Source organism: Beta vulgaris, chromosome 5, assembly GCF_026745355.1.
Source record: "Beta vulgaris subsp. vulgaris cultivar EL10 chromosome 5, EL10.2, whole genome shotgun sequence".
In the NCBI taxonomy this organism is placed as follows: domain Eukaryota; kingdom Viridiplantae; phylum Streptophyta; class Magnoliopsida; order Caryophyllales; family Amaranthaceae; genus Beta; species Beta vulgaris.
The window spans coordinates 65,160,839-65,174,931 of NC_079206.1; the positions used below are offsets into that span (position 1 = coordinate 65,160,839).

The window sequence follows — 14,093 nt, forward strand, 5'->3', positions numbered from 1 at the left end:
ATGTGTGATTCCCTAGTCAGATGGAGTCAGATGGATGCAAATGTGGTTCAAAAGGGTTGTTATATCCTATTGAACGTTTGGGTTGAAAGAAACAGGAGAATCTTTGAGCATACAAGTCACCCTGCCACTGTTGTGGGCCAGAGAATTATGAGACAAGTTGATGATTTTAATAACTATGCTGTGAGGATTTATGGAGGAGTGCGCCCCCCTGCGGCTCCGAGCCCAAGCCGATGGTATGCTCCCCCGGCTGGCGCTATTAAATTGAACACGGATGCAAGTTTGGCCGAGGAAGGATGGGTGGGACTTGGAGTGATAGCCCGCGACTCGGAAGGTAAGGTGTGCTTTGCTGTAACTAGACGTGTGCGTGCCTACTGGCCTCCCGACGTAGCTGAATGCAAGGCCATTTACATGGCAACCCGCTTGGCCAAAGCTCATGGGTATGGTGATATGATTTTTGAATCCGACTCTCTGGTAGTAACGAAGAGGTTAACGAAAGCAACAATTTTCTTCTCAGATTTGGATGCAATACTTGGGGACATTCTTTCTATGTGTAATGCATTTTCTTCTGTTTCTTTTCCTCATGTTAAAAGGGATGGGAATACTGTTGCCCCTAACCTTGCTAGAGTTGTGCCTTTTGGTGTTGAACAATGTTGGGAGCATCACTGTCCTAGTACTGTAACACCTTATGTACTTATGGATACTTTGTCCCTTTAATTAATGTACTTTTCTTTGCCCTTAAACAAAAAAAAAAAAAAAACTATCTATCGAAAAGGTAAATACGACATCTACAAAAGAGATCCAAAAGAGGGTAAGGGAAATTGGGAAAATTTTGCAAAATAGAGGATGTGGAAGAAAATAATACTATGCACATCTTTCTCTAGAACTGTTGAGTAGAGCTCAGCAGCCTTTCTCTCTTCCTCTCTCTCTCACTCTGTAAATCTGTTTTTTCCACCTTCATTGCATTCCTTCCCCCTTTTAATTGCTGAAAACTTGTTTCTTTCTGATCAAAGGTAAATTCTTTCTCTCCCAAAAAAAATATATCATTTTGGGTTTTCTTTTTCTCATTTAATTCGTTTATAGGCTTATTATTTGCATGAATAGTTGAATATAATAGTTCATCTATTTCGTTCACAATTCACTGCTGATTTTGAAGGTAAACTTCGTCCTTATAGTTGTAGATTGTGTAACTTCTTTAAAGACAATTTTTTTCTGGGTTTAGGGGTTTAGGGTTTATAGTTTTAGGGTTTTAGGGATTTATCATTCATGACTGAAATTTGCGAATTATTGCCATTGTTTGTTTATGGGTAGAGTTTATCTTTCTTATAAATCTTTCCGTTCTTTGATAATTAGGGATTTATGGTTTTGTTCTTCTTCTATGTAGCTCTTTTCTTTTTGCCTGTGTTAGAATGTAGCTTTTGTTAATTTTCTTTAACCATTGTAAACGGTTTCGTTTGAATGCACAATTAATTTAGAAGGTGAGGAAATAATAGGGCTCCTTTAAAGGTGAATGTAGTGGAAACTGGTTGTGATTCTTATCTTTATGGACTTGTGGTGATTTGTTGAGATTTGGTAGAAGGGATGGTTAGTGAACCTGGTTGAATAAGATCTATTTTTCATATGCAAGAATGCAACGTGAAAGGCAATGCTTTGCGGGTTTACGATTCGACTTAAGATGGCGAAGAGGGGATCTTTTTGCTGGAAGATTCAGCTTGCCAAAGGCTGAAGTATGAGTAGTTACCAATTTGAGTCTGTGGCTGAAGGCTCCATTAGAAGATGTACTGTCCTCAGTGTGATATAATGTTCTAGCTCCAGCATACGAATTGAGTGGTGGTTGTAATGTTTGTTACAAGCTCTATTAGACTTCAAGATTGAAGATTGTGTGCATGACTAAATCTTGCTATTGCACTCTTGTTGTGTACAAAATGAGATTGTTCACAAAGTAGTACTCCATGCACATTTGGCAGCGAAGAGAAATACTGACAGTGCTGTAATTTTTGGAAATTAGGAGATATCTATATCCCGAAAATTGATAAATTCAATGGGTATGTATTGCAGATTGAGGTTTTCAACAGTGATTCATCACTAGATTGAGATGAAATCTAAGGTTCCTTTTAGTGCATGATGGAATTGAAGTGATCTTGGTGACCTTGCCTAGTCATTGAAGTCTTGGTTTGTGCTGCAAATTTCATGTAGTAGTGTGCCAGTAGTTTAGCATCATCATATGTGAGCAGTCTTTGGCAAGTATAAATTTTATTTTCTATGATCCTTATCCTGCAAGTCCACAGAAATGGATTTTGGCGGTATGTTTCTTTGAGAGAAATTAATAGAAGCATACTTTATGTAATAGAAGTTAAATGCTTGTTGCTAGTGTATGGCAATCTTAGTGGGTTTGACAAAGCCTTGATCTGTCCAGTGGACATTTCCCATCAAGGGATGTGATCATGTGACATGCTACCTGTGGAATGCAAATGCTAAGTTTAGTTCGTAAAGGAAGAAGTATCTGGCTAAGCAAACAACTTATTGCTCAGGTTCTCTTGACTATAATTGGTTGCAAGCTAGCTTTCGTAGAAGACTGCTAGGTTAGAATAGGTGCAGTTCTCTAGTTTCTGCAAGGAAAAGAAAAGTTAGAAATGATTTTATATTATCGACGGTGCTTTTGATCTGAATTTGTTAGGCAACTCAGGCTAGGCTGCTAGCTGTTACTGCTAGCTTCCATTTTCTTGAAGTGTATGTTTCTAAAAGCTTCAAACTCTAATCACTAGTGAGGCAGAACCACTGAAATTGTTGATACTTTTTTTGCTTTTGGAATGAAGGTTCCTATATCTTTAGAAAGTTGGAGATTGTTGATGAGTAGTAGTATCTGACCTATTTGGAATTGATCCTAACTTTTATCTGATACCTTTTCAGGTTCTACAGTCTGAGGAAATATGTCTAAGAAAAAGAACCCTCATGTGTTTCTTGATGTATCAATTGGTGGAGATCCTGTGCAAAGAATCGTTATAGAGGTAATTGGGATTTGATGCATTTTTTTTATCTTCATTGCTCCTTTCTAGTGCTATAGGCATTTTTCATTTTGTATATACATATATCCTCTGTAAGTCATATTGTTGACATGCTTGCTTTGAGCCTGCAGCTTTTTGCAGATGTGGTTCCTAAAACTGCAGAAAACTTCCGGGTACTCTGCACAGGTAACTCTTATTTTTTTGAATGGAACCCTTGTTTTTATTTCCTTCACGTTCCGTTTTTGCTTGACTGTAACTCGTTCTCCAAGCAATGAACTTCCCCCTGTTCACTATTAAGAGTATATAATCATGACTCAGCCTTCTTTGGCTTTTGCACTCCATGCTGACTAAAGATATCTGTTTGCTGTTTGTCCGTCTCAGGTGAGAAAGGTGTTGGAGCTACTACAGGGAAACCTTTACACTTCAAGGGAACAAATTTCCACCGCATAATTAAGGGATTTATGGCCCAAGTATTTCCTCTTTAACCATTATCATTTCTTTGTTATGCTTCTTGTCTGTTGGGGGAGGGGAGGCTGTTGAAGTTGATCTTATCTGTTTGCATAGACTTTGTGCTTGAATATCTCATTGTAGAAGGCCTTGCACTTTTTTCTTAGCAAGATCAAATTATCTTTGTTTCTATCTTGTGTTAATTCTTATGAACTAGATCTTTCTGAGAAGCTTAATGTCTTTTTAGCTGTGTGCTATTTTCTCTTCTGTTTCCTGTTTAAAATTTTGATGTATCTCAGCAGTTATAAACCAGTTGGGTTTCTCCGTTTAACCAAATTTAGCTGGTGATTGTTAATTTCTTTTGAGAATAGGAGGTACATTAGTTAAATCTTGGAGCTGGAACATTTAAATTGGTAAATATTATTAAATATCCACTCATACAGTTCATGCTTTCGTTTAACGGATATGGTTATTATAGTGCTAGAGAATCCCCATGCCATGAGCAGATTGTTACTCAAAAGAGAGTGAGTATAGAGGTAAGAACTGCAGAACTAGAAATCTTCTTTTGATTTAAAGTCTAGTGATGGGAGGTTAGTATTGCTTTGATAGTTACGGCTCAAGGCCTATATAATATGCTATCCTTCACATACATGCCTTTGTTTTTTTCTGTTTTTTTTTTTTGGGTAATTGCTTTCTATTTTTGAAAGCCGGTTGCTGATTGGTCTTGCATTACACTTTGAAACAACACGCACTAGTAGAAGTCTGACCATTTTGTTTATTGTACAGGGGGGTGATTTTTCAAAGGGAGATGGTATGGCCTAAACTTCTATTGATCCGTCAATTTGAAATTAAAATGATGCAGATGTCTGTATAACTTATATGTTCATGCCCAGATGTAAGGAACAAAATTTTACTGCTTTGCAGGCACTGGTGGAGAAAGTATCTATGGAGGCAAGTTTGCAGGTAGCATTTCTTTATCAAGTTGCCTGATATTGGTGGTTGCCTTAGCTGTTGGTTGTATGACATTAGTTTTTCTTTTTCGTGAAGATGAGAATTTCAAATTGGAGCATACTGGAACTGGTTTCCTCTCTATGGCAAACTGTGGTCGTGATACCAACGGATCTCAGTTCTTTATAACCTTCAAGCGTACACCTCATCTTGATGGGTACATGTCATTCTCTTCTTTGTTTCCTCAAACCCTATGAGGATTACGGAGTTTGGACACATGTCACATGTGCTCATATACAGATTGCCCCCTTTTTCTATATTAAATTCAAAATTGATGGATGTTTGAATTATCATATGTCAGGAAGCATGTTGTCTTTGGAAAGGTTGTGGAAGGAATGGATGTTGTGAAAAATATCGAACAGTTCGGAACTTCTGAGGGACAACCTACTAAACAAGTCAAAATAGTTGATTGTGGCGAAGTTTCTTCTGGTAAAAATGTAACTGCTGTTAAGCCAGAGAAAGGTGAGATTAGCAATCTGTTAATACGAGCTTTAATATGAGGTTGCTGATTTCTGATGTTTGACCTTGACTTGTTGGTGCGTATGGGTGTCTCCTTCAGGGAAAGTAAAAAAGTTAAGGAAGCCTTTGAGTTCTGACGATATTTCAGATGGCAAAGCTAGAGGGCGACGTAAGAGATCTCCAAAAGACAGGAGGAGAAAGAAGAGGAGATACTCTTCATCCGACTCATATAGCAGCTCGTCATCAGATTCATATTCAGATTCAGATTCAGATTCTGGTTCCCACACTTCAGACTCAGATTCTTCTAGTTCTGGCTCATCTGACTCCAGTTCCTCCAGTGATGAAAGACGCCGGAAGAGGAAGAGATCCTCTAAAGGCCCGAAACGATTGCAAAAAAAGAGTGGGGGGAGCAGAAAAAGAAGTCGACGTGATGGGAAAACTAAAAAAAGGTCTAAATGGTGTGTATATAATAAGCAGTCTTTTGTCATGCCCTTTTCTTTATCGTCTTCCACATTGCCAACCCTTTGTGTCTGTTTACAGGAGTTCTAAAAGCTCAAGTGACAGTGAAACAAGTAGTGGAAGCACCTCTGAGGAAAAAAAGTCTAGGCATCGTGATTCTTCCAGTAAGATGAGATGATTGTCAACTTTCATAAGCTCTTAGATATGAATCTTCTGATTTACATTTTTGTTTCTGGCTATTAGTTATAAAGTATGTTACTCAAACACGGATTGAGCGTCTGCTCGGATACGGGTGTCCAAGTGTCCGACTCGGCTATATTGTAGAAAAAAGCAAAATTTTTAGTTTAAATAGAGTATCCAAGTGTCGTGTCGGACACGACACCCCGTTTTTGAGGTAATTGAAGGTGTCGGAGTAACACTGGTTATAAACTAATTCCTCGGTACCATGATTCATGCAACACTTTTAAAGGTCAAATTTTATATAAACTTTGACCACGAATTCTCACCATTGTATAAAATAAAATTAGTCATGTCAGATCTTGTTAGATTCATCTCAATGCGTAGTTTTTAAATATCAAATGATCATAATTATTTCTAAATACATAATTGAAGATATTAATGGTCAAATTAGTGCGTTGGAGACCATGAAGGCATGAACTTACAAGTGCTCCATGAATTATAGAGCGGATGAAGCATAATTTTGAAGTCTAGCAATTCTTTTTAATGTTAGAGAAGGCAGGTCATAGTCGTGTATGTAAAAGTGATATACTCCCTCCATCCCATTTTAATATACATGTTCTGACCTCCCGACTTAATCTATACATTATCTTTATAGTATGCACCTCTCACTATCTATCTATAGTTGAGCCTCACAATCAATTCTTTTTACTTGCATTGCTTGCTGATGTACCAGAGTTGGAGAAAAAATCCTCTGCATCTATTGAGGAGCAGCAACAGAAGGCTCATGTGCAGAAAGCGGTGAGCCAACCAAATGGGGAAGATGAATTTTCTCGAGAGGCAGAGCGTGTTTCAAACACTGCAAATGGCAGGGAAACTAAATTTGACAAAATTGTGGAATCACGTTCTGTTGATGAAGGCGTAGAAAAATCTAGGTATGTTGATTAACTAAATCCTTCTTGCTTTGTTATTATGTTGGGAGTTATATTTAGGTTTTTATACATAATTGGGGTTTAAGATTACCAATTAAGATTGAAGGTTTATTTTGTACTCCATAATTGAATTGATTTCTATCTACTCAGGGGCCAGTTTCCTAGTCCCAAAAAAAGTCGAGAAATTAGCCCAAGGAGAAACACCAGTGTAAGCCCTGATAAAGAGCGAAGGGGGAGTTCTGAGCCACGGGATGAGGGTATAGTTCCTGTTGAGGACCCTATTCTGCCTCCTGCTTCTGCACAAGGACAAGAAGTGTCTAAAACTACTTCTGAAAATGGTCAACCAACGCGTGTTAGAAAGGGTCGAGGGTTCACCGAGAAGTTTGCCTTTGCACGTCGATACAGGACTCCTTCTCCAGAGCGCTCACCTCGTAGGCAATTCAATTATGGTGGTAGGAATAATTATGACAGGAACCGGGATAGGTAATTTATTGATATTTTGCTTGTGTTGAAAAGAAAAAAAAAGATTGCCTTGTAGCTGACCCTTTCTTGTATGTCACAGGTTTTCGAGCTATAGAGGTAATTTAGATCGCTCCCCTCGTCGTCGTTACAGGAGCCCTCCAAGAAGGAGATCCCCAAGGTTTCTTTTTCTCCCTTGCCAGTTACTCTTTTTTGTTTGTTGTTGGATGGAATATCCTTATGACTTCAAATGGTGAAAATGAGGCCTCTTGTTTGTCAAACAGATTGGTCTGGGTCTCAGGTTATGTGCAATGTTATGCTACTATATGGGTCCGGTTGGTCGATTCCAACTTTTTACGGGTTTGAAAAGCATTTTTTAATAATTCTCACGGGCTTTCAAGATTTCAAAGTTTTTTTCATCAGAAAGTAGGATTGCAAGTCAGTTTTGAATGGGTTTTAGCCAGTTGGGTGAATTTTTCAATCTGATCTCAGATAGACTTGGTTAGTTAATGATGATTGATACTCTTTTCAAGTATAAACTTGATCATACTGGCATTTTGATTTAGGAGGAGTCGAAGTCTTTCCCGCAGTCCAAGTGATAGGCGTGGCGTCAGGCGTGATAGGAGCCGAAGTCCAGTTCGTGGTTCCAGTCCTAAAGAGAGACGTCCTGAATTAAGTGATAGGCTGCGATCTCGTCTTGGCCCCCGAGCAGATTATCGACGTTCTCCCGCAAAAGCAAGGTCAAGGTCAAGATCAAGATCAAGGTCCAGGGGACGTAGCTCATCCCGTTCAAGCTCACCCAATGCTGGTTCACTAAAGCAAAGGAAGAGAGGCTCTGTATCTCCTGCCAGGTCACCCTCAAGCTCACCTGTTGGACAAAAAAGTCTGGTTGCCTATGGAGATGCTAGCCCTGATGCTGGATCAAAGTAGATTTCGGCGCGGAAGTTGGCGTTAATGCACATGTTTCCATTTTGTTACATTGGAATCGAAATTTATGTTCTAGAAAAAGTTGTAGTATCTAGTGTGGGCCTAGGGAGGAGTGGCTTGACTCTGCACTTTGTGTTTTGAAACTTTGTTTAAGAATTTTAGCATATGTTTGGTACATTTTCGGATGCTGAAAAGGGTGTAGCTCAATTTTTTCACATCATTGGTTTCCGTTCTAATTCAGTTATGCTAGATGAGGGATGACAGTGATATGGGATATGGTTTAGAATCAAGTAGCTGGTGATGACCAAGAAATAGTGTTTAAGTCTGTGGAGGTCAACTAATTTAGTTGGTTATAGTTTTGAAGGTGGTATCGAAATCTGTCGTTAGATTGCGTATACATATACATAAGCACCACCAGTGTTCTTTGTGGCTCTATATACAACGGGATCGGGTCTTCTGTTGGCCATATAATCTTTTGCTTGAAGGGCCGGAAGGCGAAGGCGAAGCCAAGACGGTTAAGATCAAAGAAAACTCTCCATTTGAGATGATATATCTCCACCAAAGAAAAGTTCAAAAAATGACAGCAACAAAGTGCAATAGATGAGGCAAATGAGTTGCAACTTTACATCAACAAAAGTGTAATACTTGTAAATGTTTGCTTCTTAGATGACTATCGTAGGGGGTCAAAGTCTCAAAGTTTATACCAAAAAGTAGGGAGAAGAATCAAATCCCAAAAAACAGGTAGAATGCTTATTCGGTTGGATATAAGAAATACAAAATATTATTAAAAGAGACGGTCTAATTTTAACATAAAAATAAACCTAACTACTAAATATATTAAACTAGTCACTGAAAGAAATTAACCTAATCACTATTGGGCTAATTCTCTTTAAGTAAACAGTTTCTTACAAGACAAACTCTAAGAAATAAGCCTTTTCAGGAATTTATCTTCTCCAATCTCTATTATATAAGCCAAGGGAGGAGGTGTGGTGTCCTCTTTTGAAGTAACTAAAATACCCTCTAATCATTTAAGTTTTTCTTTTTATAAAAAATTGAAAAATGATAATCAATGAAACTTGCCATATGAGTAGGTCAAAAATGGAATATGCAATACCATTAATAACTTGACAAACTAGATTGACACAATTAATTCACGAAATCATTAGAATCTTCAACCAAAAAAAGTTAGCAACATAACATAATATTTCATATTTAGAAAGTTCAAACAATATGGTTTATTAACATTTATAATTGTTAAAGAACTACACTAAAATTGCTGAAAAGAAAATTATTAACTCATCTACCAACTTTTACAGTGATGGTATTGAACAATTAAACATCATACACCTTTAATTTAAAAAGATAATAACATCTACAAAAGAACCTCAATAATTTACATCACTATAAAAATAATTCTACATAAAAAATATGTCCATTTATATATAACTGCATAAGATTGTCGACGCACGCATCGCGTGCATATGCAACTAGTGTTTAATGGTTGATCATGAGAAGTAAACTTGCTACATCACAAGTCACATATGTGACAATAGAAAAGGGAATTTCATCTATCCCTTAAAATTTTGCACATTTCTTTTCCACGGCCACAAGTCGAAGAAAAAAAAGCAACTTGTAAATGTTGATATTTTTCGAAAACACAAGATAATTTTTTTCTTATACATAGGATTTGTGTAGTCGGGGAACTATTAGGAACGAATGAATCATCCCCAACCATACTCACCTTTTCACCATGTTTCAAGACTCGATAATCTTCGTGCAGCAATGATGTGTGACTCAAAAGGCTCTAAAGGTGGTTTTTCGACCAGAACATGAAAGAAATTAATGAACCTGTTTTAACTTGTAAAAATAACCAAAACGGTTATTGCTCGTGCCTACGCAAACTTGAGCTTTAGCTAATTACTGGACAGAAGAGCTGATAACAATACTAATATTAATTAAGTGCAGTTTCTCCAGCTAACTATTCCAAAATGCAACGGGACTTGCTCAAACAGTTTCATAACTCTAATTACATAGCTACCACCAAGATCTACATATTTATTAAAATGTTGTAGATGTGAAATCAACCTCGTCCATGAACAGTTTCATATCCGAACTCACAATTCCCTTGCTGTCATACCATACCTTATATTGGTAGTCCCCTTGGAACAATTTTGTCCTTGATCCACATGTAGATGGGAACCAGTACATAGTATATTGATGCCAGCCCTCCGAGGATGAAACGATAGAGAAACACCCATGTATTCACTGGTTCTTGCACATCCTCAACTTTTGGACCAAGCTGCAGCAGATAAATGTCAAATGAGAATCAAGACATTATAACTCTGCACATCTAACCAATGTTACTCAGACCTGCATACTCACGTAGGAATCCTATGTTACTCGGGACATAGGTACTCAGTTTGACATAGCTGTTTTATTAAAAGAGCTCCATGACTTCAGCACAAGATGCCAGATGGTGTGTCAAAGTCATGTCAGAGTGTTGAAGATGTGACACGGGTAATGAGGGTAAATGAAGAGTCCGAAAAACATCGTGTTGGACAAGTGTCAAACTTAACTACTCCACTTCATTAGAAGCAAGAATTTCGATCTTTGGTCTAAAATGGAATAGGAGGTGCCTATACTCATATTGGAGTGTCAAGAATCTAACATGGATACTAGGCTGAGATGCGGAGTCTAAACAACATACTTCTACTAGAATAATTGCATAATAGTCTTATTGGGTGTACAATAACATTTGTTTAACGTAGGACCTGTATTGGAATCAAACTCCAAATAACTCACAAGTGAAGTTCCTTAAAACCGTGTCTCAGATTGCAAAAACACATGGAAATAGACCAATGAGGATATCCTCTTGCCATCATGAATCTACACAACACGTAATTTAGCCATGAACCATCTAAAACTGGAATCTAAATTTTGGACATTTCTTATACTAGAAAGTGTAGCAGTCTAACAGATGTAGATAGGCAACTCTTGACTGAATAAAAAGCAACAGTTAACTCAAAATAAACTCCAGTTCAATCTACATATACAAAAAATAGAAAGACAAATTACCTGCAAGGGAGAATCTCCAGAAGCAGGTTTCACACCTGTCACAGAGCAGCCCATAATGAGCCCATGACGCCGAACCCCACGATACCACTTAGGGCCAATCCTTTTAATTTGAACATCCTTAAAACCTGCTTTCGTAAACCATTCAATATACTCTTCCTCCTTTGGAAAGAGCATCCAGACATCCGCAAAAAAGCGAGAAAGCCAGAATGTTGGATAAACAGGACCAATCAGGCATGCTTTGCCTCCCAATTTTAGCACCCTGTATGCTTCCCTTATGCCTCGTTGTGGATCAGGCCAGTACTCGATACTGAGATCAATCAAACAACAGCATTCATATTAACTCATGTTTTCCTGAAAGAAACAAAAAAACTCCCGCAGGAAGACACACTATAAACCTGCGTCGTGTAAATTAATTGGACATTACAAGTGACGTACAAATGCGACAATGCACAAATAAAACCTCTTGACCACCTTCAACACCATTAATTCTAGCATGTCTTGCCAATGCAGATTTCCTGTGTCGAACCTTTTCACCCTCTCATAAAAACATTATTCAAATCCACCTCATATGTATATTCCTTACAGATTCAGAGTTGAAAGAAACAAAAGATCGGTTCCAACAATGGCATACAAAGCACACAAAGACTACGACACCTCCAAAATTCAATTTCAGCATGTCTTGTGAATGCATATTTCTAATGGAAACTTTGTAATGCTTCGGTATCATATCACATTATAATAGAGTACTAAATACAACAACAATTTGTTGCTTAAAAATTAAAAGGGAATGGAAATTGCACTAGTAACTTGACAAAGATAACTGAAACTTCATTTCATAACTCGTGCACTCATAATTCTTATGCTATTGGCTAAACATCCCTAACAAATTTGTCTAATATATTGCTCCGAAAAGTAAAAACTTCCCATAATTTTCATTTTCAAATACCATCATCACTTTCAGTGCTCCTTCCAACAGCTTTAAAGTAGCATCACCATGTACATAATTCACTCATTTCAACCCTAAGGTTGTATAATCTCCCGAATCAAGATACTAACAAGACCTCAATCAGCAACCTCTCTAGGTCCATGCAAAACAATTTGTAGAGGTTATACATACAACAACAAACTCACCCAAAATAGGTCTCATGCAAAACAATTTGTACAGATTATACATAGAAGTTACAACAACAAACTCACCCAAAATAAATCCATGCAAAACAATTTGTAGAAGTCATACATAAAACAACAAACTCACCCAAAAAAATATACAATTCTAAGCACAAACAACAAAAATTAAACCATAAATTGACAGAAAAACTCAAAAAATTCCAGCAACAATACAATACCTTCCAGCAGAAACATATCTATCAGCATAATCAGTAGGAAATGGAAGATCTTCAGCATCACCTTCAATAATTTTACAGTCTTTCAAAGGCTCCTTCTCTTTTGCCTTAGCAAGTTGATGAGGTGATTGATCCAAAATTGTAACATTCTTAGCATCAACATGTTTCACAATTCCCAATGTAGTAAACCCAGTTCCACCACCAACATCAACAACCAACATATTCCTATTATTCAAATCAGCAGGTTCTAAAGCATCTTCTCTCATATCTTCAGTCCAATGTCCAGGATTTATGATTTTGTCATAAACAATTGACAAAAACCTGTAAAACCAAAATGCCTCTTTTTTGTGCTGAATAAACCTAGGTTGAGAAGATGGTCTTGAAGCTGAAACACTGCATTTTGTAATTAGGGTTTTTGACCTCAAATTTCTGGGACTTGGGACTAAACTTAATTTGGGAATTTGGTACTTGCTATTGAAATCTGACCCAGAAAATCCTAGCCTATTTGGGGTAATTCCACTGATTAGGGCAAGTTTATCAGCACCATTTAGCATAGAACAAGCCATGAATTCACTAAATAATGAAAAACCCAGATGCAAAATTCACTGAAATTAACAAAGTTTTGGCCTTTTTTCTTCACAAAAAATAATGAGCATGAAAAACAAGAGAGAAAAAGGACAAATCTTACCCAATGAAGGAAGAGAGAGGAAGAGAGAGAGGTGGAAGATGAACACTAAATAAACACCATAGATAATCTTTATGGACTGAAATGATGCAGAGTGGCCCGCTCTTTCTATCACTTGATGGTTGTGATAGACTGATAGGTGGTGTTTACTCGACTAATCCGCCAAATCACTTGATGTATAATGCTAGTTAATCTTCAATGTGTGCAAAGGTATTACACCCTCATTTGTAATTTTGTAATTTTCAACATGGCTAGGCCCTAGGTGATTGGATTTGTCATCTGATAACTCGACTTAAACCTAACGGTTAATTTTTAATGTGCACAAGATTATTACACCATCATTTGTAATTTTTCCAACACGATTAGGATGATCGAATCTGTCATCTAACAACTCGACTCAAATTTAACTCGAGATAAATAAATGGGATTTTCAACACATTTGATCAAATGGGTTGACACGTGATTATGTTAGGATTGGTCGTCTTATATACCTGTATACAACTATTCTCACACACACTTTGGATTTAGATGGACTAAAAGTTTGGTGGTTCAGCTTAACTCATTTGTATATGAGCGCAGTTTAAACTTGATACTTGTTAAATTTGAAAACATTTGGGGTGGGTGAACTTATATACAAGCAAAATGATACCCATTATTATGTAGGATTGTTGTATATCCAATACGATTTGCAATACGTTTTGTTCATCCGAATTTATCTGAAAGATAGTTATTAGATCTTATTTGACCTAATCAAATTTGATTTCACCTTTATCCATGATCATTGGAACTTATTTGTAATCATGAAAACACACCCTCAACTAACAAATGAAAAGTATTTCGTACAACATTTAGCCTAAATCAAATACTATTATTGAGCCAATAAAATACAACAATATTAAAATATAATATTATTATTTAAATTGTTAATCGAGTAAATCTCAAGCTTGTCTCGAACTCGAAAAATTCTTGTTAAGCCTTACGTTTATGTTTATTTTATTTTTATGTTTATGTTGATGTTTATAGTCACATTTCTAACTACAGTTTGGAGTCAAAACTTTCTTAGGAGATGGATAATTAATGAAGCCCATCATCGTGACTGGGCTAGGCCTTCCACATACTT

The 14,093-nt window shown here is 37.0% G+C and overlaps 3 protein-coding genes across 5 annotated transcripts; 2 read left to right on the forward strand and 1 right to left on the reverse strand.

Annotated features, from left to right (window-relative positions):
• Positions 1-714, forward strand: LOC125497419 (uncharacterized). Its single transcript, XM_048644235.1, has one exon. It carries the CDS (start codon positions 1-3, stop codon positions 712-714), a length of 714 nt encoding a protein of 237 aa, XP_048500192.1.
• A 118-nt stretch (positions 715-832) lies between these two features.
• LOC104894574 (peptidyl-prolyl cis-trans isomerase CYP63) lies at positions 833-8,085 on the forward strand. 3 transcript variants are annotated; one of them, XM_010680836.4, is made up of 14 exons: positions 833-1,010; positions 2,908-3,005; positions 3,134-3,188; positions 3,384-3,472; positions 4,236-4,260; positions 4,374-4,412; positions 4,497-4,614; positions 4,759-4,919; positions 5,017-5,374; positions 5,457-5,539; positions 6,289-6,487; positions 6,635-6,967; positions 7,047-7,124; positions 7,516-8,085. In XM_010680836.4, the coding sequence occupies exons 2-14, from the start codon at positions 2,928-2,930 to the stop codon at positions 7,871-7,873; spliced, it is 1,974 nt and encodes a 657-aa protein (XP_010679138.2). In that variant the 5' UTR covers positions 833-1,010; positions 2,908-2,927; the 3' UTR covers positions 7,874-8,085. The 3 variants fall into 3 exon arrangements, with proteins under 3 accessions (XP_010679138.2, XP_010679137.2, XP_010679140.2); XM_010680835.4 differs by having other exon boundaries at positions 834-1,010; positions 7,510-8,085; XM_010680838.4 differs by having other exon boundaries at positions 834-1,010; positions 5,017-5,365; positions 7,510-8,085.
• A 1,719-nt stretch (positions 8,086-9,804) lies between these two features.
• On the reverse strand, positions 9,805-13,148 carry LOC104894575 (2-methyl-6-phytyl-1,4-hydroquinone methyltransferase, chloroplastic). Its single transcript, XM_010680839.4, has 3 exons — positions 12,292-13,148; positions 10,946-11,252; positions 9,805-10,169 (listed from the first exon to the last, which is right to left on the reverse strand). The coding sequence occupies exons 1-3, from the start codon at positions 12,852-12,854 to the stop codon at positions 10,014-10,016; spliced, it is 1,026 nt and encodes a 341-aa protein (XP_010679141.1). The 5' UTR covers positions 12,855-13,148; the 3' UTR covers positions 9,805-10,013.
• Between the last annotated feature and the right edge of the window lie 945 nt (positions 13,149-14,093).